The 22,107-nt window shown below is 32.7% G+C and overlaps 1 protein-coding gene across 2 annotated transcripts; it reads left to right on the top strand.

Annotated features, from left to right (window-relative positions):
* The first annotated feature begins 1,250 nt into the window (after positions 1-1,250).
* LOC110728701 (anaphase-promoting complex subunit 7-like) lies at positions 1,251-21,741 on the top strand. Of its 2 annotated transcripts, none has more exons than XM_021908343.1 (18): positions 1,251-1,429; positions 1,562-1,630; positions 1,720-1,770; positions 4,428-4,565; positions 4,730-4,792; positions 5,697-5,812; positions 9,335-9,419; positions 9,972-10,031; positions 13,853-13,901; positions 15,537-15,610; positions 18,506-18,556; positions 18,633-18,833; positions 18,948-18,992; positions 19,133-19,226; positions 19,355-19,500; positions 20,796-21,025; positions 21,195-21,255; positions 21,363-21,741. In XM_021908343.1, the coding sequence occupies exons 1-18, from the start codon at positions 1,361-1,363 to the stop codon at positions 21,447-21,449; spliced, it is 1,689 nt and encodes a 562-aa protein (XP_021764035.1). In that variant the 5' UTR covers positions 1,251-1,360; the 3' UTR covers positions 21,450-21,741. The 2 variants fall into 2 exon arrangements, with proteins under 2 accessions (XP_021764035.1, XP_021764036.1); XM_021908344.1 differs by having other exon boundaries at positions 1,252-1,429; positions 13,856-13,901.
* The last annotated feature ends 366 nt before the right edge of the window (positions 21,742-22,107 follow it).

The raw sequence follows: 22,107 nt of genomic DNA, 5'->3' as shown, positions 1-22,107 counted from the left end.
GTGACCAGTCACGTGGCACCTGTGAGGGGCAAATGATTAGGGGATTTTGCTCCCACCAATCACCATCTGACAAGTGGACCAATCAGGTTCCGCCATGTGTCCGCCACATGGGCCAATAGGAGCCTGCCACGTGTCAAGCAATGATCCGTCCACCTTGGACCAATTACGACACGACACGTGTCCTTCCCATAACACCTGGGATAACCGGTCACCTAGGCCCAACTTCCGAGGGAAGCCCAATCAGCCCAAGGTTAACCTAAACCTAGATTGACACGTTTCCCGAGGTTATAAATACCTCCCTTAATCCTCATTAAGGGGGATTACATGTTGATCACGCTAAAAAAAGCAGATTACATACATTAAACACTCTCACCTAGTGAGACCCAATCACTTAATTTCCGCATTAATTACTCCTTAATCAAGTACTAATTTGACCGTTGGAGGCGGAGCTCCCACCACCAGGAGTCTCCGTTGTTTTGCAGGTACAGGCGTCCGGTTCCAGTCTCGGAATTGTAACTCTCCCGCAGGACATCAGAAAACCCCGAAACACATAGGTTGCGTAGTGGCGATGGTGTTGGTTGCGCATGGGTTTTGTTGTTGGTTTAAGAAGGAGAAGGAGAAGAGAGGAGAAGTGAGAAGGAGGGAGGAGAGAGAAGGAAAGAGGAGAGCAGTTCAGAGAGAAGAGGAAAGAGGAAAGAGGAGAGGAGAGGAGAGGAGAGAGAAAGAGGTGAGGCGTAGAGAGAGAAGAGGAGAGGAGAGGAGAGGAGAGAGAAAGAGGTGAGGCGTAGAGAGAATTGATTAGTTGAATGTAATGATCAACCATTACCTCCCATGTTTAGTTGAATGCAAAAAACTTAGTAAATATAAAACCACTACTTGAAGTAGCCGTTTCTAAAAAGAAAACCGCTACTTGAAGTAGCGGTTTGTAAAAAAGTAGCGGTTTGTAAAAAAAAACCGGTTTAAAAAAATTTCCCACTGAACCAGTGACGTGGACGGTATAGTTGGAATAAAAAAAAAAGTGGCTGTATTTTGGGAATTAGAGAAATTCTCAACATTATTTAGGGAAAACACTCTAAAAAGTTGATATTGTGAAAGTATTTTATGAGACGAATCCAACAAGATCTCACGTGAATATATATTGCTTAACGTATAAATCATATTATATAGTAAAAAAAAGCGATGAATAATGCAAAAAGTCCATTGTTGCAATATTAATAGAGCGGATAAAGTATTAGTTATAGAAGATAGGTAGATAGATGCGCAATAGTCCAGCATAATTCAAACTTGAGTCCACAACCCCCTCCCTCCTCAGTCTTGAGTTTCCCTTTTTCCCCCCTTTAGCCACTCTCTCATCTCTCCCATGGATGCTCCAAAGGATTATATGGCCTGCCTTCTTGATCATGGCCTCTACAACTCTGCTCAACTTCTTGTATATCTTTTCTTTCACTCTCTAATTAATATTTATTTCTATAATTTGCTTCATAATCAGATGTTTCTGTTCGTAATTTCATCCCAATGTTTACTGATTTTTTGTTTTTGATTTTGTTGTTTTTAATTTCAGGGGCAATTCCTTGTTTCTTCGCCATCTGGAAATACTGAAACTAATTCAAATGTTAAGGCTGAGAATTTGGTATTGATTTTACTTTTAATTTGGATTTCTGTACTTTATTTTTTTTAGTAAGTTGATTCACTAATTACCCTAATTTTTTTTTGTTTTAGCTTTTTCTTGGTGATTCATTTTATCGTGAAAGGGAATATCGAAGAGCAATTGTAAGCTATTGCAAAATAAATTTCTAATTTTTTGTTGTTGTTCTTATTCACTTATATATATATATATATATATATATATATATATATATATATATATATATATATATATATATATATATATATATTTTTTTTTTTTTTTTTTTTTTGAGGGAAGTTGTTCTTATTCACTTAATTCAACTTATTATCTGTTATCTGTAATATTGTGTAGATCACATTTGGTTAGTGAGAAATCTTGATTATAAAATGGGCACCTATGCCGCGTAAATTATGTCAAACCAAAGCCTAAACCTTTTACCCCTATCTGTATTTATATGTGTACTTTCCTGTAAAATTATTGTTTCAAAGGTTAAAAGCGCATATTGTGTAAGGTTGTATTGCTTAAAAGTATGTAATTGTTGGTGTTTTTGAAACTGCCTAAGTAAAAGACTTGAGATATTGTTTACTTAATAGTGTATACTTAATTGTTTTTATTATTGTTAATTATTATTTGCTGATTTCAGCAAGTAATGCTAATGGTTGATTCTTGGGAAATTCTCAATAGTAGCCTATACTATTGACTTTTATCAATGGTTGTCAAACTTTTTTCCGATTATCAATGGTAGCCTTGAACTTCTAATTTATCAAGCTTGACATTAGTGTTAGTTTATTTTGTTAATATTTTAGTTGAATCTAACCTTTTGTATCAAAGGTTAACTTTATCAGTTTGATAAGAGAAAAATCCACCTATTATTTTTTCTCTCTCCTCTCCATCCCCATTATTCTCTTTTACAGTTGTCTTGTTAAAAGGATTTAGACATTAATGGTGAGCTAAGGAGCAGCAACCACCGAATAAAAGGAAAGATTGCGAGGAGAGAGAAATTGTAGGGTGGGAATCATGAATGAATCCATAAATTTGAGGCAGTTTTCAAGTGTGAAGAAATGGTGGAAAAAATTGAAGACATTGCTGCAATTGTCTAGGGTTTGGCTGTAGGTGGGCAATGTTGCTTAGGTGGTTGGAAGGTTGGTAGAAGGGGGTGGGGTTTGTAGTGGTGGCTCACTGGCTCATGAGGGGTGTGTGAGGCCAAGAGAGAGAAAACAAGAGAGATGCGACGGACTTGTGGTTGAAGAAAGTGGGTAGGATGGCAACAGTTGTCGGAGCCGGAGATGGAGGTGCTGCGGTGGTGCAGTGACAAGGGTGAGGAGCAAGAGGAAAGTTTCGGTATACAATGGCTGGAATCCTAGTGGAAGGAGAAGGGGATGAGGAGAGTTAGTGCTTTAAACATGGTTTATTAATGTTAGTTTTAACAGATTTTGAACCAAAAACTTGCATTAATGCTGTTTTATTCAATTTATAGCCGTTTTGGTGTCTTGCTCTACAATGAGCTCTATTTTTACCTCCTAACAAATGAAGCTTTTAAAATGTAGTTGTATTGGGGACAGGTGTGTGAATATTATGGTGGAAAACTAGAAACTTGTACTCTTACCTGATTTCCCCAATAGTAATTTAGTAAGAAGTTTTGATGCGGATCAAGCATCACGAATTTAGAGTCTAGATTTTTTTTCTTTAGGATTTATTTTGTCGTATTCATATGATTTATTTAGGATAAAGATTAGGAAAAACTATCTTTTTATAAGATATTATTAGAGAGTTTGTTAGGATTTTATTTTATCTGTTAGTTTTGGTTATCCTATTGGGCATAGGACTGTATGCTTATAAATAGGATTATTTTCATTAATGAAAGAATGTCTTTGAATTTATGAAAACATGAAAATTGTGAGTTAATTCGAGTGAATCGAATTGATTTCAAAACGTTGATTTTCTTTCAAAAAGATCAAAATTTACGTTGCTTTTCTTCTTGTTAAAGTCGAAAAGATCAAAACTTTATTGAATTAGGTTTACCCTAATTGCTAGTATCCCTTATTGTGGTTTAATCCACATCAAGTTTTGAAACTTGCCGTTAGATGTAAAAGGGGCCTTTTCTTATCTTCTATATATTTATAAGACTCATGAACAATTATGATGTAGATCAACTGATGAAGAACAAATGAGTTTATTATTATATCTCAGTTTGGATTATTGTTGGCCTACCTCTAATGAAGAGAGTTCTTTTAGTTTATTTGAGCAAAAAGCAATCATCCCGGTTTTGAAAGACTAATAATGTTTATGATTCATTACTTCAGCCTTATTGCCAATAAATATCTAAGGATCATTTCTATCCACAAATCGACCCTTCCTGATGCTTTATATGGTTTTGAAGTTATTTTAATAATGCTCAGTCATAAGCAGATTTATGGTGTTGGGTAAGCCTTCCAGCATCAAGAATTAGTTGTTCAATTCTGAAAACTCCATTAATAACCACTTTTCAGGACATAGAAGCTGATTCACTCTTAGTTTTAATTCTATTGTCCTGACTAGCCTTTCAACATCAATTCTATTGTGCTCATCTCATACTAACTTTAATGGCCTTTTGTTTAATGTATGCTGTTTTTTCTCTGTGACAGAGAAAAATTATATTGAGATAAAAAAAAAAAAAAAAAAAAAAAGAAAAAAATGGTTTATATTGTTGCTTTCTCTAGTATATATTATGTGCTCATGAATGTAAATATGTTGATCATACTTTGTTTACAACATAAGGTCCTCTTATTATTGTTAATTTATTTATTTTACTGTGGGACAGAATACATATAAGCAAGCATTGCAACATTACAAGATCACCCCCAAGCAAAATGCTTACACTCTAAGAAGTTCGTTATCCGCACCAAACAGGTCTTCTTCTCCAAGTCTACTTAATATTTCAACATTTAATGAAAATGAGGTAGAAACTATTATTCTCTTCCCCATCTTTTCTTTTCTAGCCTACTCCAAATTTCAAAATATTATTACAAAATATATTTACAATTTACTTATAGTATGCATCTTATTTTCTTCCTAATTTCTTTCCTTTTATTTTTTTTATTTTTTATTTTTTTTTTGTGACAGGTCAAGTTCAAAATAGCATCTTGTCACGCTGCATTGAATGAGAATAAAGTTGCACTCCTGGAGGTCTTGCTCTATGCTTGTATATTATATTTTCTTTTCTTAAGTAGCATAATCTTGAGTTGCTGACACTGCCTTAAATGATGGAATAGAAAGGGAGACTTTTTTCTTTTAATTAGTTTAATATGAAAAAGATGGAATTAATGGAGATATGATTCTTTCATAGTATGATAACATATTCTATTCAATTGATTGAAAAGCCTTTCAAGCCCAGCTACCAAAGCAGAAGATGATAATGCTCAACTTATATTATTTAAGTTATTGTTTTCTAATTCAGCAAGAAAAATTTGCATAAGCCTGAATTTGAGTTTACTCTGGCCTCTGGGTAGACCTTAAGGTTGTGCCAGAGTTCATTGTGAAAAATGGGATGGTAAACCAAGAATATGACCTAGAATTGAAAGTCAACACTCTATAATATTACTATGAAGTGCAGTTTTCATTAAAAAGAATATGTTTGTAGCACTCTCCTCTTTTTTTAATGCAAACTATTACACTGTAATAAGCTGTTCGTGATGGGTTGGAAATGGTATCTATCTTGTAATTGTCAACCTTTTTAACAAGATAACTATCTAAATGGCCTTTCACTTTTCCTCTTATGCCACATCCTTGAATTAGTGCTTCAAGCAGCTTGTGGTTGTGGATAAATTATATTTGTCTATCCAAAGTGTTTGTACCAATTTATTGCGCCCTTTGATGAATATACATGCATACTCTTCCCAAGTTCCCATTAGTTTTCACTTCCCATTATATACTGATACAAAATGGAATAAATTTCACTCTTAAGCAATACTCTACGACATGATGAAAGTGTGACAAATACTTTGGGTCTGAGAAAGTACCTATTACCCACTTTTATGGATTTAGGCCCATGATCAAATGTAAAATATATTCCTTTTTTTTTTCTTTCCAGATGGAAGGAATTCCTAGCAAGGCAAGAAACTTGCCCATGCATCTACTGATGGGAAAGCTATATCGAAATACTAGACACACTCGTGCAGCTGTAAATTGTTACAAAGAATGCTTAAGGTATGTCTTAAAGATATGGCTTTAGTGATTGTGGCAAGTAATTCTACTCCCTTGACCTACCAACTATGTATGTGTTATAAGGATATGGCTTTAGTGATTGTGGCAAGTAATTCTACTCCCTTGACCAACCGACTATATATGCGTGTTGCTTCTTGTAAAGGTAGCTTTGGGTTTTTATAGTTCTAAAATGATCATAGCTGTAAAAATTATTGGAGGTACACTTTAATTTATTAGAGTTTAAAATTCCTAGTGGTAATTGGAAAAAAAGTACACATTTAGTGTTGTTTTATATTTTCATACAACGTCACATTTGTCATGTTAAATACCTTGGCTTTTTCTCTTTTATGAAATGCAATATATTGTATGGAGTACAAGGTACAATCTCTATTCGTAGGGTTAATTATCATAGTTATAAAATTCATTATTGATACATTTTAACCCACAAGAATTGAAATTGAAGGTGGTTATTGAAACACATTCAAATGGTATCAATTTAGGGTTTCTTCATTTCTTTTCTTCTTAATTTCATACGACTTCACTTTTGTTTTTTTTTTTAGGGTTTCTTCATTTTTATTCTTAATTTCATGTGACTTCACTTTTATTAGGGTAACTACTCCATTTTTTCCCCTCTTCTATGAAATAAAAGATAGTGGATGGAGTGTTAAACTACCTTATAAGACTCATTTGTACATAGCTATTTTTAAGGTTTTGGGGCATATTGATAGCTAATTGTATCCTATTATCTCTATAAACATTAGGCTTGGATGATATATGATGAGTGATTTTTTGAATAAAAAATTCATCATTTTATGTAATTCTTCAACGATTTTCCGCAATTCCGAAGTGTAAGAGGGCGTTAGCTCTCTAGTTGGGTTATACTTTTTTATTATAATTATTATTTTAATTTTGTTTTTTGTTCCTTGAGCTGTTCATTTCTAGCACAATGCTTAATTATTTATTTTGTAATGATCAACTTGAAGCACTTGGAGTTGATGTTGACATCTCCAAGCTTAAGGAGCTACTGTGATCATTCAAATATCCACTATTGTTGCTTGTTTGCTAATTATAAACTCTTGTTCTCTTGGAGGTTTTTCTATCATCCTTCACTAGTTGTGAGTTAGTAAAGTTACAATTTATTTCTTCCCCACTAGCAATATTTTTTTATTTTTTATTTTTTATTTTTTTATTTTTTTTTAAATTTTCTAAAGGAATTTTTGTTATAATCTAGATTTTGTGAAGGTATGAAGTGTTGTAGAATTTAATTTCTCTTTTTAGCTTTTTTGTGTTACTACAAGCAGCTCTTAGAAATGATTATGGCTTTTACTCCTTTTTCCCATCATTTAAGGAGCATTGCATGTCTTTTGGTCAATAGTGGAGGAACAAGGGGGTTTTACAATATATTGTTGTCTATTTTGTTATGAAGGTACTAAATGTTGAAAATAAATTTCTCTTTCCCCTTAGAATTGAATATGGATTTTATGCTTATATCACTTCACTTAAAGAGTATGTTTTGTCATTGGGGTTAATAGTACAATTTTTTTTAGGGAAGAGATTATTAACTACTATCCTAGATTAAGGTTTACGTCTCTAATCTTGCATCCATGGTAAGACAACTACTTGCCAAGCTTGGTGGAGACTCCTCAATGTTGTCGAATTTAAAGATGTCAAAGCTTTTGCAATGAAATGTCTATCAACTTTAGGGTATATGGAGCAAAGGTCCTAGATAGATAAACTTATGAAACTTAATCATATTTGTAGCTAAATTAGAATTTAATGAAAGCGCAAATTCAGAATAGTGTATCTTTTCTTCTTCACTCAAGGGCATAGCAAAAGACTAAAGTTTAACTACATTGTTATATTTGGTGTACATGGTCAAATTTTTTTTTTTTTTTTAATTTTAATTTTAATTTGTTTTTGAACTAGTTCTTTTTCTTTATTGGGTGTTAAAACTAGAGTGACCTCTTGGTTCCATTTTCTCAAAATATCACATAACATTACAACAATTTATGTATAAATAATTAAATATAGATAAATTGATTAAGAATTTGTTCTTGCAAATATTTTTAAAACTTATTATTTATTCTTGTTAATATCTGATCACCCGTATTATGCACACCTAACCTCGCTGGAAATATTAATTTTTGTTTACTTATTACTTCCTCCATTCTAAAATATCTAACACGGTCAACATTTCACACATGCCAATGCACTACTTTGACTTTATTTTTATATAATTAGATATTAATGAAAATTATTCTAAAAATTATATTATGAAGCTTTATATTAATACCTATCTAACAACATATATGATAAAATATGTTTTTATTATGTTAGTAAAAAATTATGGTCAAAGCTAAAACATGAATAGTGAAAAAAGTCCAACGTCCCAGATATTCTGGGAGGGAGGGAGTAGTTAATAGCTTTATTGCATAGCAGTAAAAATTATGAAAATTACATATCAGGAAACTACACATTATACATTGAAATAAATTTAACAAGATCCTACTTTTACTTTTTTTTTTAATAATTTTTTATTTAAATATATTAGGGTAAAAATCCGGTCAAAATTTAGTTACATGAAATCAAATTTGACTAGACCAGAATATTCAGGCCAAATCAGACCATACCTTAATAATCCAGACCCAAACACCTCATTTTAGGTTAAGATATCAACCTCAAAGTCACTGTACAATCTAAACTGGTAACCAAACTTGAATCCTAAGAGCAAATGGAATAGAAGCCCTTTACCAAATCTACCAAGTAGCAATAGAAATATTAACAAAATAACAAAAGGGGAATTCCAGGTTTTAAATTTCTAACTTTAAAAGAGTAGGCAATTTGTCTATATGAGAGACAGAATTAATTAGATCAGCTGTTGTACGGTATAAGGATTATACCAATAATCAAAGATCATGACATGGTCACCGGCAACGGCGGCAACTTATTGGGATTGGGTGAGTAAAATCTGGTCCTGTAAGAAACCAAAAGAGTTGTTACTTGTAAGATAATCTTTGAGCTGGTATTGTTTTTTGAGATTTGGTGTGGTATTATTCAAAATGAAAGTATTACATGTCAATTTTATCATCTATTATGGCCTGCAGACAATGTTTTTTATTTTTTATTTTATAATTTTTTTTAACATACAATGAAGGATTTTATATCAATGGCCTAAATGAACCCTTACAAGAGCTGGGAACAGCAACTTGCTGGTACAAACATCGGGGGAAAATGTTGTACTAATAGTATTTTGCCTAGACTTATATATAATAGAAAGCAAATAACTAAAACATTGTTCAGAGCATATATATTACAAACATCTAAAAGGAGTTCCATAATTATACTATTTAACATTCATGAAAGGAGTTCCACGACCCACAGACAGACTTTGGAGAATTAACAGATTTTTATATGTCTGTTCTTCATTTTGAACCCTTTTTTTATTGCCTGGTTTGACTCTTATTGTATTATGTGGTAACTTATTTTTATTTTTTTCCTACTTAAATTTGGCCTCTGTATTTGCAGACATTGTCCTTATGCCCTTGAAGCCATAACAGCTATGGCTGAGCTTGGATCTTCTGCTAAAGAGATTATTTCTTTGCTTCCTCAGGTTATTACTTAAAGCATTTTTATTGATTGTAAAATCTGTTTTTGGACAAAGCATGGTGCATGTTAATGTTGGTAAGAAGTTATGGTGAAATCATTATGAATTCACTGTTTATTTTGCAGCTATGTGTATGCTTAAACTATTTCAAGAACTTTTTAATTGCAGTTTTCATAGTGGTTGTTGTACATGCAGCTTATTTGCCTTAAATTTGTTTACCCTGGTACTTTTATTTCATGTCATGTCTTATGGACTGACCATTCCTGATGTCCACTCTCTCTTTCTCTTTCCCCTTTTATATCAATCTTTCTTTTTATCTTGCCAAATGTTGTGCTTGTAACCTCAACATGAGAATTCATGTGATATGAATTTCTTGTATATGTATTGATAGTTACAATTTTTTTTGTTCTAGATTGTTTTAGATTCAATCATGTGCTTCACAATGGACTTGTATGTGTAGATTGACCTAGATACATGTGTTATATCTTTGACTGATGTCCTGGATTGATCTAAAAGGTGGTCCCCAATTTTTTTACGTTATTATTGCTATCATTTCAGACACCAAGTAGAAGCGGGAGAGCTCTCTCTGATCATCTTGAATCTGGACGCTGGCTGCAGGTAGGCAACAAACCTAGGTTACTTTTATCTGTTTTTGTTATATAGAAGTGTCTCAAATTTACCTTTTGAGCAATCCTAGATTGCCTTAGTTGGTGCTTTACATGTCAAATGTAGATGCTAAGCACTAGTAGGCTGGCTGATTAATCTGGATAGGACAGAGGCTGTTGTCCTGTAAAGTTACATCATGAGTTTCTGGTCCCTATGATGCTATATTTCGTCTTAATGTCCATGAGATTTATTGGTTGCATGCTATTTTAATGAACATTCAGCTCTTTCCAATTCATTGTCTTATGAATAAAATGTCTTAAAAAGAAACATAATTAATAGAGCGGGTGAAATCTTCAACACAAATGCCAAAAATTGATCATGAATTATGTTTTATGATTTGATTTTTATAATTTATGTTTTATTAATTATGGACTTGCTAAATTTGAGTATTCTACATGTGGTTCGGTAATGATACAAGAGAAAACTTACAACCTATAAGCATGTTTTGAGTTTTGGTCTATGATGTCTATGTGGTTCATGTGTATGTCTGCTAGCTTAATTGAAATATAAAGAATTCTTTTTATTTTAAGGGCAATATCTCCTCTTGGTTTTATCCCCACCAACTTAGGATTGAAGGGAGGAATTAATTCTTAGGGTGAGAATAGACTTGAAAGGGTCAATTCTAGTAGGAGTCATCAATGAGTTTTAGATAATTACATAAACCATGAAAGGGAGAGGTGTAAAAGCATGATTCTGCACCGTTGTCAAAATTGTTGGAATACAACCCTTAATAGTTTCACTTATTAATATAGTATAAATAAACCATAAAATAATCTTGTTAACACTGTAAATTTTTTTTGGGTTAGGGTCATATTTTACTGATCATATATGTTACTTCCTCCGTTCCACAAATATTGCAACAATTACCATTTTAGGAAGTTTCACAAATATTGCAACATTTCCCTATTTACACAAGTTTTCTCTCTTTCTCTCTCCTCATCACATGAATCTCTATCATTATTCCTCTCTATCTCTCTCCTCTTCTTAAAATCCATGTCCCCTTCCCATGTTGCAATATTAGGGGAACGGAAGAAGTACTAAGTAGGCCATACCTTTAAAATATTGATTGAATGATTCATGTTCAGTTTGACCGTAGTTTTATAACCTTTTAATCCTTTATAATTAAATTGTTTTATAGAACTAAGTAAAGGGAAGAAAAAATGAAAAGGGAATGCAACATTACATATACAATAATTAGAACAGAGCTTGAGTTTGTATTTGTTTTGTATAGCATTAGGTATGGAAAAGGATGAAAAAGAATTGAGAGATTTGTTGGGCATTTACGGAGTGATATTTATAAGTGTAAAGGGGTCTTATTCATAGGGAATTGTGTCATGACAAAAGGACATGAATTCTTAGACTGAAAACAAATGTTTCGCTGCACTAAGTAGACTTTTTCCAAAACGGATGTTCTTATGCTTGAGAACCTATTTATTGTTAGCTCTTCTTGTGTTGGCTTGAATGTGGTGCTGATTGTCACGTGCTAGTCTTTATCTTGTGTCATCTGGTGCTCATGAGTTCAATTCTAGCGCTTCATTAATTTTCAAGAACTTTTTGTTCTGATTGGCAGACAATATTAGAATAGTTTCTCCCACCCTTGTTATGTTCAGCCTTGCTTGTTTCAACGATCGGTAAAACTTTTAAAAAACAATATATGATTTCTCCTTAAACTAAAGGTATCTTCTTCATGCCCGCTTATCAGTTCAAGATGGAAGATGATATGACTGATGATGAGACATACCCAATGTTGAGATTTGGGTAACTTAATGAATTTATAATTTACAGCCGCATTTGACAAAAGCAGAACTTGTGCTTGGTTAACTAATTAAGAATTCTTACATGCATTCCCTTGTATTATGAAACTTTGGTAGGCTGACGTTGTTATTGGGCTATAAAGAGTATATGTAAGTGTAAGAGAGAGAGACAGAGAGAGAGAGAGAGGGGGGGGGGGGGGGGGGGGAGGGGAGGGGGAGAGAGAGGGCCAACAACTTTTTTTTTAGTATGACATTTTGTTCCAATCTGTAGTTTTTGATGTACAGGTACGTCACAAGTAACATTTAAAAAAATCGGATGTACAATAAATAGTGTACATCCGCTATAAAGTTACCTTAAAATGATCAAAAGTTACCCTGTAATGAATGAAACCCCTGATATAAATAAAAGTTATTTATGCTTTATTGACAAAAGTTTCCCAAAAAAGTCACCTTAAATTCAATAAAAGTTACCTCGATGTACAATAATATTACTGTAATAGGATGTATACAAAAAATTTTGGTCACAAGTAATTAAATTTACTGCATTAAGGCTATTTGAGATTATCTTTGAACTACAAAGTAGGCATCGTTAAGACTCCAGTTGCCTATATAGGTTTTTTTTTTTAATTTAATTTAATTTAATTTAATTTAATTTAATTTTTTTAAACTTAATGTCTAATTGTTAGTACCGATGACTTAATGTAACTTAATTTTATATTTTTTGGGAGCAAGCTAAAATTACCACTATATGTGTAAGTAGGGGTGAGCACGGATCGGATTTCCGATCCGAAATTGGATTTCGGATCGGATATCCGTATCCGATCTGAAATTTTCGGATATTCGGATATCTGAAATTTTCGGATCGGATAGTTCGGATATCCAATATCCGACCCATCTAATAAATATGGGTTTTTATCCAAAAATTAAAAAATAAATAAATGAAACCACCCTTTCCAGTTTCCTCTTCCCCTTCTCCTTCCCAGCTAGCACAGCCCCTTTAACGACAACGAACCCAACCCACACCTGCCTCCCACCACCTGCCGGCGACCCCACTCTCATACACCAGCCCACACAACCACACAATCCCACCTCACCTTGCCACCATTTTGCCACCACAAACCTCCACCACTCACTCGCTGCCATTCAACAACGCACCACCTCACAAACCCAAGCACTGCAACACCCTCAACTCACATCGTGGCAGCCGCAAAACAGAGCCACCAGCCCAACACACCCACCCAATCAACAACCACAAAACGTCACCGCGCGCCCAGCCCGACACACCCACGTACCCAGCAACCATGAACCACAATGATTTCACAATTTCACTGCCCCAATTTCACGAAACACTGCACCAGCCAGCCACTGAAATCATCTTTCTCACCCTTACCCCTCCTTTTCTCTTTCGAATTGGGTAACTGAGAGGGAGTTCGATGGGGTTGGATGCCATGGATGGTGGGATTTGTGGGAGGAGGGAGATTTGAGATGAGAGAGGAGGGAGAAAATAGAGGAGAAAGAGAAAGAGGCAGAGGAGAAAGAGAGAAAGAGGCAGAGGAGAAAGATAAGTTAGGGTTATGTTATCTGAAATTTTGTAAATTAATTTTTTTTTTTTTTTTTTTTTTTTTTTTTTTTTTTTTTTTGTAAAAAAAGTGTTTTTTTTTTCGGATTTCGGATATCCGAAATCGAAATTTTCGATATCTGATATCCGAAATTTTCGGATCGGTTATCCTAAATTTTCGGATCAGATGCGGATCGGAATTTCGGTTTTCGGATTATCAGATAGTTTTGCTCAGCCCTATGTGTAAGTAATGTCAACGTAGCTAGTTTACATTGCATGTCAATTCCACCTATGAGTCCGTCACCCGACCTGATTGACATGTCTACATACAATAATAAAATCATATTAGATTGTGAAGTATTTTATTTCAATCGATTTTGATATATTATAAATGAATGTTGTACATTTTAAACTACTTCCTTCGCTCCAAAAATATTAACTCCTTATTTGTCAACTTTAAGCAGCGCTATGTTGAGGCCCAGTGTTGCATTGCTTCAAATGATTATAAAGGTATGATTCTAAGGATTAACATTAAACTCTTTCTTCTTTTCCACAAATGATATCTACTTTCACTTTTTATCGTGCTTATAATTGTTATTATATTTATTTTAAAAGTTATCATTTATCCAAATTGCCCAATTAATTTGAATTTTAAGCAGTGATGCACGAGTACGTAGCCATCTCCCGTACCGGGGACGTGTACGATACGGGCACGGCCCGAATACGTCCCCATGGTGTCCCCTTGATTTTGGGTACGGGAATGCTATTTGGAACGGGTTGGAGCAGCTGGGACGTTTCGGGGACGTTTTGCCAAGGTTTTGACGTCCCCAACCCAAAAATCAAGCCCAACCCATTTAACAAAAATCCTCTTTTACTTACCTTATTTGATTAGTCTGGAAGTAGAACCCTAAAATTGAAGAAGGCTGTTTACGATTCATTGGAGGCATGACCACCAGCGACCGCGACCACCTCAGCTGACACTAGCAACCGGAGACCAGCAACGAAGTTTTGTTCTCACTCTTCTCAGCCTCTCTCTATCTCTTCTTTTTTTTCTTTTCTTCGATTTTATTCTGATTTAAGTTTTTTTTTTTTTTTTTTTTCCTGTTAAGTTAATGGTTTTTCTTTTTATTTCGATTCGGGGTATCCAAAGGTTAGTAGGTGGTTTTGGTTTTTTATTTTTTCTTTTATATCTTGATTTCTTGCTCTTATTTATTTGGAGTTTGCGACCTAAGCGGATTTGATAAGAAATTTGATCGTTAAAGACTGAATCGACCTCTCTTATTTGTGTTGTTTAAGACATTAAATTAAGTAGTTTTTCTTTTAATTTGTGTTATATGGATTTTTTTTTGAAACATTTTATGGATTTATCTTTTGCTATTTTTTTTTTTGCCGTACCCGTACCCGTACCCGTTTTTGTACCCGTATCCATTTCCGTGCAACCTAGATTATAAGTACAATTTCAATTATAAGTAATTAGTACAATAATTAAGTGGCACAAAGTAAGTTTTTTAGGAAGGTAGGATAACATTATAATTATAATTAGGAGTTCAATAATGAATATTTTATTTTGTAGGATGGAGTACATCACTATCTATTTCATATTTTCCTAATTCCAACCTACTTTATATTGTTAGTTTGAACCCCGTTTTCAACTGTCGTCGCTTTATAAAAAAACTATAAAAACAATTAAAATGCACATTATATTAAGGGGCAGCTATGTTACTAGGACTCTTCATTTCACATCAAGTGTCCATGTCAAATCTTTGACACTTGATATGGGTATGGACACTTAGATGATATTTGATGAAGGATTTTTGTACAAAATAGCTTGTCAAATACTTCGTTTGGGGTAAAAATTTATAATCGTGTCCGATTTGCACAACTGAGTAACATAGCATTCAAAAGGCATTCTTAGAGAAGATTGTGTTTGAATTAGTAAGATAATGAGAATAATTAATATTATCCTTAAAGTACTTGATGAAACTGTCCTGAATAAGCAATTGAAAGTTTGTTTATCTTTCTTCCACCGAATTTTGTTGTGGTCCCTATCCTTCTACCCCCTTGTCCCCACTTTTTTTTTTTTTTTTTTTTTTTTTTTTTTTTTTTTTTTTTGTAATAAGCTTTAAAGTCTTTATTGATCTGCAGGTGGCTTGGAAATATTTTCAGATATTCTGCAACGATTCCAAAATAATGTGCATATACTACTTGAAGTTGCAAAGGTTAGTAAAGCTGCAATCTTCTGGTCATTAATTAATTAATATTTTAGTTTATGTCAATCTCTTGCTAGGGCTACATTGTTTTGCTTGGTTTGATTAAATAAGTCGCTTCGAACTTAAGAATCATGTTGGAGCTTGGCTTGATAAAATTAATTTGAGTTTGATTCAGACTGATTCTGATTTTAGCTTGAACAACCTTGTTCAAAAAATATATCTAAATAAAAACTAAAATTGTTTTTTCGCCTCCATAATATTATTTGTCATGACCTTATGGGTATTTCGTGCTAAAAAAACAATTCATCTTTCTGATTTACTACCTCCGTTTTTCTTAGTCTTTAGTTACCGTAGCAACGCAAACCAAGGAAAAGTAAAGATATGAACCATACATGTGGGTACTTTTATATTAAAGAGGAGAGAGATAGAGAGTAAGAGATCTATTAAGTAAAATTGGGCTGCACAAAGTGGGGTTATGGATGATAAAAAATGAATAAAAAGTTGTTGTAAAAGAAATATAGTAAAAGTGAGTAAAACTTCGAAAAACGGATGAACACATGAAGTGAGTAAGACTTAAGAAAACGGGGGTAGTAATTGATAATTTAGGTTTTGGGATAAAAGATATACGTATACTCCCTCCATTTAATATTTTTTGTGCGTTTGCCTTTTTACACAGTTTTCAAAGCACACGTTTGAACCCAAATACCTTTAATTCGTATTATAAAAAAATTCTAAAAAGTTTATACATTGAAACTACACATCAAGATAAAACTAGCGAAAGATTTTACATGAGTATATTTTTTCTAAGATAAACTGATGAATACTTATGGTCAAAACTTTCTCTCTTCAAATAAAAGAATCTATATCGGAAACATATATGTATTTCTTTTTTCCTTAATTAATGAGCTCACAAGCTTATGAGCCAAATACCATGGAGTTTGAGTTTATTTATTTTAATATTTGAACTAATGATATAAGTTCGAGCACGGCTCATTAACAAATGAACCAAACATATGAGTATTTCTATTATGTTCGTGTTTATCCCTATCACTTCGGTAGTGATTCCTGTAATTGCATCCTTAATGTGCAATTACTTCTATGCTTACAGTCATACAGCAGGCCTCTGCTTTCTTTTCCCTCTTCACAACACTTGTGTAGATGTCATACTTGTGTGAGTCTTCTTTTGTTCCCTTGTAGTAAATTCATGGTTGTGTTATTTGATGGTGGTTAATACAAATTTGCGGCATCTTGAACAATATGTTAAACCCCTACCCCAGCTTTCATTAATATAAGGGAGAGCAGGGAATGTAAAATGATAGGTTTCATTTTAATCCACTTCGTGAATCCTTAAAACCTATGTTACTCCAACTCTTCATGTTATTTAACATACCCTTCTTGGATACCTGACACTTGGACATAAGAATGAAATTCTTACCTCCTAGTTCAATTTTCGTCCCATCACTAAATATTTTGATGCCTATATATGGAGAAAAGTAATAGCAAGGGAATCAAAATGAGAGAAAAAGAAAACAATTTTTTTTAGTTGACAAGTTTTGACTTTTGACACTTATCACAAAGTCCAATTTGACTAGCTTTTGTGACATATAGTTATCATAAAACAATCATGTGGGATCTTGTTAGAATCGTGTCATTGTATTTTTCAAAAATAAAATCAACTTTTGTAATTTTTAATTATTTATAGCTAGTGATATTAATCATTGAATATGTGTGTTGGCAAACGTGATACAATAAAAGTAACAACTAAAAAAAGATTGAGGGAAGTATACGCTAAAAAAACAACGTAATTTTAACAAGAACTTGAAACAATTTAACTTCAAATGTTTATGCATAACTTTGTAATGTACTTCCTCTACTCCATTTTAGTTGCAACATTAGGATTTTGGCAATTTTCACATTCTCTCCTTTTTTTCATATTGTAATTTATACAGTAGAAAAAATAAGTCATGGGGTCTTGTTGGATTTGTCTCATTTTGTAGGATTTTAAAATCTAATTTTATATTTTTTACCAAAATGCAACAAAAGATATTAATGGTTTAAATTGTGCATTGACAAGCATGAAACTATTAGTGTTGCAAGTAAAATGGAGAGGAGAAAGTGAAAATAGCACATGTGATAATTTGGATTAAGAATTTTTTTTGTAAGATAACACCTTTTGACACTTTTTGTGAGATAGCATCTTATGTAATTTTGTTTCGTCAAGTTATATATTCTAACATTCTAAGACTTGCTGAGGTGTAGCTCATACCGGTACCCTTATCCGTGTTCATAATGCTGAGGCTGGTTTTTTTCCTTGTTATGGTATCAGTTAATTGATTTTCATGCTGTCAAATTGTACCTTATGTTATCACTCAATGCACATGATAATAATATGATGACACGGTAGGTTTGCTGACTTACCTATGATGCAGTGCCTGAGTCAATTGTCAAGGTTCTTGTATGATGAGGAATCTTTCCTTTTTTTTTAATTTTTTTGGTTGGGGGGGGGGGGGGGGGGGGGAGGGGGGAGGAGATGGTTGGGAGCACCTTATTTGAATTTCGTCTATTGACTGTTTAATTTTAGCTTTGTGAGGGCAAATTAATGAAGATGCTAAAATAAAACCTTTGTTTCCTTGGGTGAGAAGCACTTGACCATGCGTCACAAATTTGTCCTCACAATTCTAGCTAATAAAAAATATTTGATGATACCATTTGCAATGTTGATTCAATTGACAATTTGACATATATCAGCATCCCTCCCTCAACTCTAACCCAAAAAAAAAAAAAAAAAAAAAAATCTTTTTGAGTCTATCTTAATTGAGTTTGATTGACAACTAAAAGCTGCCACTTTAGCCTTGGTATCAGCATCTAACTTACATTTTTTTTTTTTTCGTACTCTGGGTGAAGGTTGAAGCCATAGTTGGGAAGAATGACGAAGCCTTAATGAATTTTGAAAAGGTGGTTGCAGACCTGTAATGGATGTGAAGTTACAAATAATCTTATCCACCTTTTGATATTCTGATGATCTTGACAGGCTCGTTCTCTGGATCCCTATGTAGTTACTTACATGGATGAGTATGCAATGCTTCTTAAGAAGAAGTCTGAATATCCAAAGCTAAACAAGTTAGTGCATGATTTGTTGAACATTGATGCTACCAAACCAGAAGTGTTTGTTGCTTTGTCAGTGTTCTGGGAAAGGAAAGATGAGAGGGGAGCACTGTCTTATGCAGAGAAGGTAATTTGATTTTCTGGTTTATAATTGTTGTTGCTCTTCCTTTTTCCTGGTTTATGAAACCTACTGAAGCTGTTTTATGCATTCGCTAACTATGTACCTCATTTTGGCAACAAGAGTATTCAAATTGATGAAAGGCATGTATCAGGATATATCATGAAGGTATGCCCCAAAATCACATGACATACTTTAAGAATTCTGATTGGATTCTGGTTTGTTTGAACATATCACCCATAATGCATCTATACACTACCGTTCTGCTATTGTATTGGCTGGTAATATTTGGCTAAGTATTAATGCAGGGGAACTTGCTTTTGTCATTGAATCGACCTGATGCAGCAGCTGTTGCATTCAGAAATGCGCAGGAGCTAAAACCCGATTTGCGGTCATATCAAGGTTTATATACATATTAGGAGAGGAAAAAAAAAAAAAAGAAGAAAGCTATTACCGAAGTCTTAAATTGGACACATTTTGAGTGGTTACAATGTGCTCTTCTAAACTAACGAATGTTTTTTTTTTTTTAGGGTTGGTGCATTCTTATTTGGCCATATCTAAGGTTAAAGAGGCTTTGTATATAGCAAGAGAGGCAATGAAGACAATGCCTCAATCTGCAAAAGCCTTAAAATTAGTTGGAGATGTGCATGCTAAAAGTTCTAGTGGGAGGGAGAAGGTGTGATTATTGTTTCTATTGATTTTGACTTTGATCTTTATGGGTTAATCACTCTGAATTTGCTCTCATATATTCTTTTTTGACTAAGAGTTTCATGCTTGCCAATGCACAATTTAAGATTTTAAACTACTAATATCTTCGGCGTTTTGGTAAAAAAATTATAAAAACTAGATTACAATAAAGTAAAAATTGAGTTGAATCAAACCCGATCCCATTTGACTATTATTATTATTATTATTATTATTATTATTATTATTATTATTATTATTATTATTATTATTATTATTTTTTTTTTTTTTATTATTATTATTATTATTATTATTATTATTATTTATTATTATTATTATTATTATTATTATTATTATTATTATTATTATTATTATTATTATTATTATTATTATTATTATTATTATTATTATTATTATTATTATTATTATTATTATTATTATTATTATTATTATTATTATTATTTATTATTATTATTATTATTATTATTATTATTTTTTTTTTTTTTTTTTTTTTTTTTTTTTTTTTTTTTTTTTTTTTTTTTTTTTTTTTTTTTTTTTTTTTTTTATTATTATTATTATTATTATTATTATTATTATTATTATTATTATTATTATTATTATTTCTTCCGTATTAGGAAAATAAATACTCCCTCCATTTTTTATTTTTTTTTAATATATTGCAACACTTCCTATAAATGACCTTTTTTTTAAAATTGCTATACTTCCTGAAATGGAAATATTATTTACTATATTACGGAGTATTAATATTCCTTCTGCCTTCCATATACAATTAAGTCTTTCTCAAACTTACATATTCATTCCGCTATCCATATCCGAACTTCCATATAAATATTATTAACTACCTTCCATATTCATTCCTCTATCCTTGAAATGCTGTTGATAGTTAATTATGGAATTTTGTTATTCCCCTCTAATAAATCACATTTTTTTTGTGCACAAAAGGCTCCTAGGATTCATCTTTGAATCTAACATTTTTGGCTTGTTGTAACTGATAAATTGACCTGATGCCTTAGTCTTTAGAGTTCCTTTAATCTAGCTTTTTAGTTTCAATTTGGTGACTAGTTATTAGGACGAAGCTATCATTTAAGGTTTACTCTTCACGTTGTTTTATTCACATAAACACAGTTACAGTTTCTACTGATTTGACTGTAAATCATATCAAGGCTAAGCAGGCTACTTAAGTGCTTTTGAGGAAATTAATGGCTACATCAAATATCTATATCCTGTTTTGCTGTGCTTTACCTTTTGCATTGCCATACTTTCTAGGCAAAAAAGTTTTATGAGTCTGCTCTAAGATTGGAACCTGGTTATCTTGGGGCTGCATTAGCACTCGCTGAACTTCATGTTGTTGAGGGCCGAAATGGCGAGGCTGTGTCTCTTCTTGAAAGGTATCTTAAAGATTGGGCGGATGACTCTCTCCATGTGAAGCTTGCACAAGTATTTGCTGCCACGAACATGTTGCAAGAGGCACTGTCTCATTATCAAGCTGCATTGAGGTAAAAATGTCTGCCAACTTTTTTTTAATTCTTTGTTTTAGAGGACAGTTCTTGTTGCTTATCTAACTGTTGTATTCTGAATGATCAAATGGTAGTGTGAAATCATTTATTCTTTGACAATTAGTTGGCGACTTATATGGTTCTTAAATTAATTCATTACAAATATCAGAATAAACTCCCAAAGTGAAGCTGCGAAAAAAGGGTTGGACCGTTTGGAGAAGCTGATGAAGGTTTGCCAATCATTCAATTCGTTTAGGAGTTTTCCATGCTTCATCATTTTCTCAATCTTGTTGGTAGATTAACTAAAATTTAACATGGTGATCCTATAATATCGTAGGGAGTTGATCCGGATGCACCTGAGGAAGATGAAGACAATGAGGTTGATGATGTTGAAGGGGACCAGGAAGAAACTGAGCTTTTGTGAGATTTGTAAGCTTATGCAGTATTTTTATTCAGTTAAGTGAAGAGGTTGGTTCTTCAATTATTCTTGAGTGAACAATGACTCCTCTGGGGTTTTAATCACTCTAGAACGTGTACCATAAATGTCTGTTGTAACTTATATATATTTTATAAATCTAGGAATTGAGTAGGGAGATGTGTATGTAAATTTCAGTGCCCATTTAATTTGATTAATTAGATTGTTATGTGAATGTCCAATATAGCGCTACATTTTTGTAATGGTTTATATAACATTAATGTGGTCATTTTCTAAAACATGTAGTAGTATGCTATTGAATTGTAGTCTATTTGCTTCCACAATGTTAGGAGCAACGGGACAAGAAACTCCAAAACCACTTATAGTACCAATGATCCGCTGTCAAACTAGTGTCCTTAGCATTTATACTTCATTTCAATAAACACACTAAGCTTTTTGAAAATAAAAATGACTTAATACTTGATAAATACTATTAATAGTATGGTTTTAATAGTTAATTGAACTAAAATACCTTTGCGAAGTGCATGTGGGGATAACAATTCATATGAACTGCATATTAAGTAAATTTAATGAAAACTTAATCGAAGTAAATGAGAACGAGAAATTAGATCGAGGCACAGATAATGCTTGTTACTGTTTCATTGAT

This window comes from Chenopodium quinoa, unplaced genomic scaffold (assembly GCF_001683475.1).
Source record: "Chenopodium quinoa cultivar QQ74 unplaced genomic scaffold, ASM168347v1, whole genome shotgun sequence".
Taxonomy (NCBI): Eukaryota; Viridiplantae; Streptophyta; class Magnoliopsida; order Caryophyllales; family Amaranthaceae; genus Chenopodium; species Chenopodium quinoa.
Note: the sequence above shows the minus strand (reverse complement) of the source record. Positions and strands in the feature narration are given on the sequence as shown.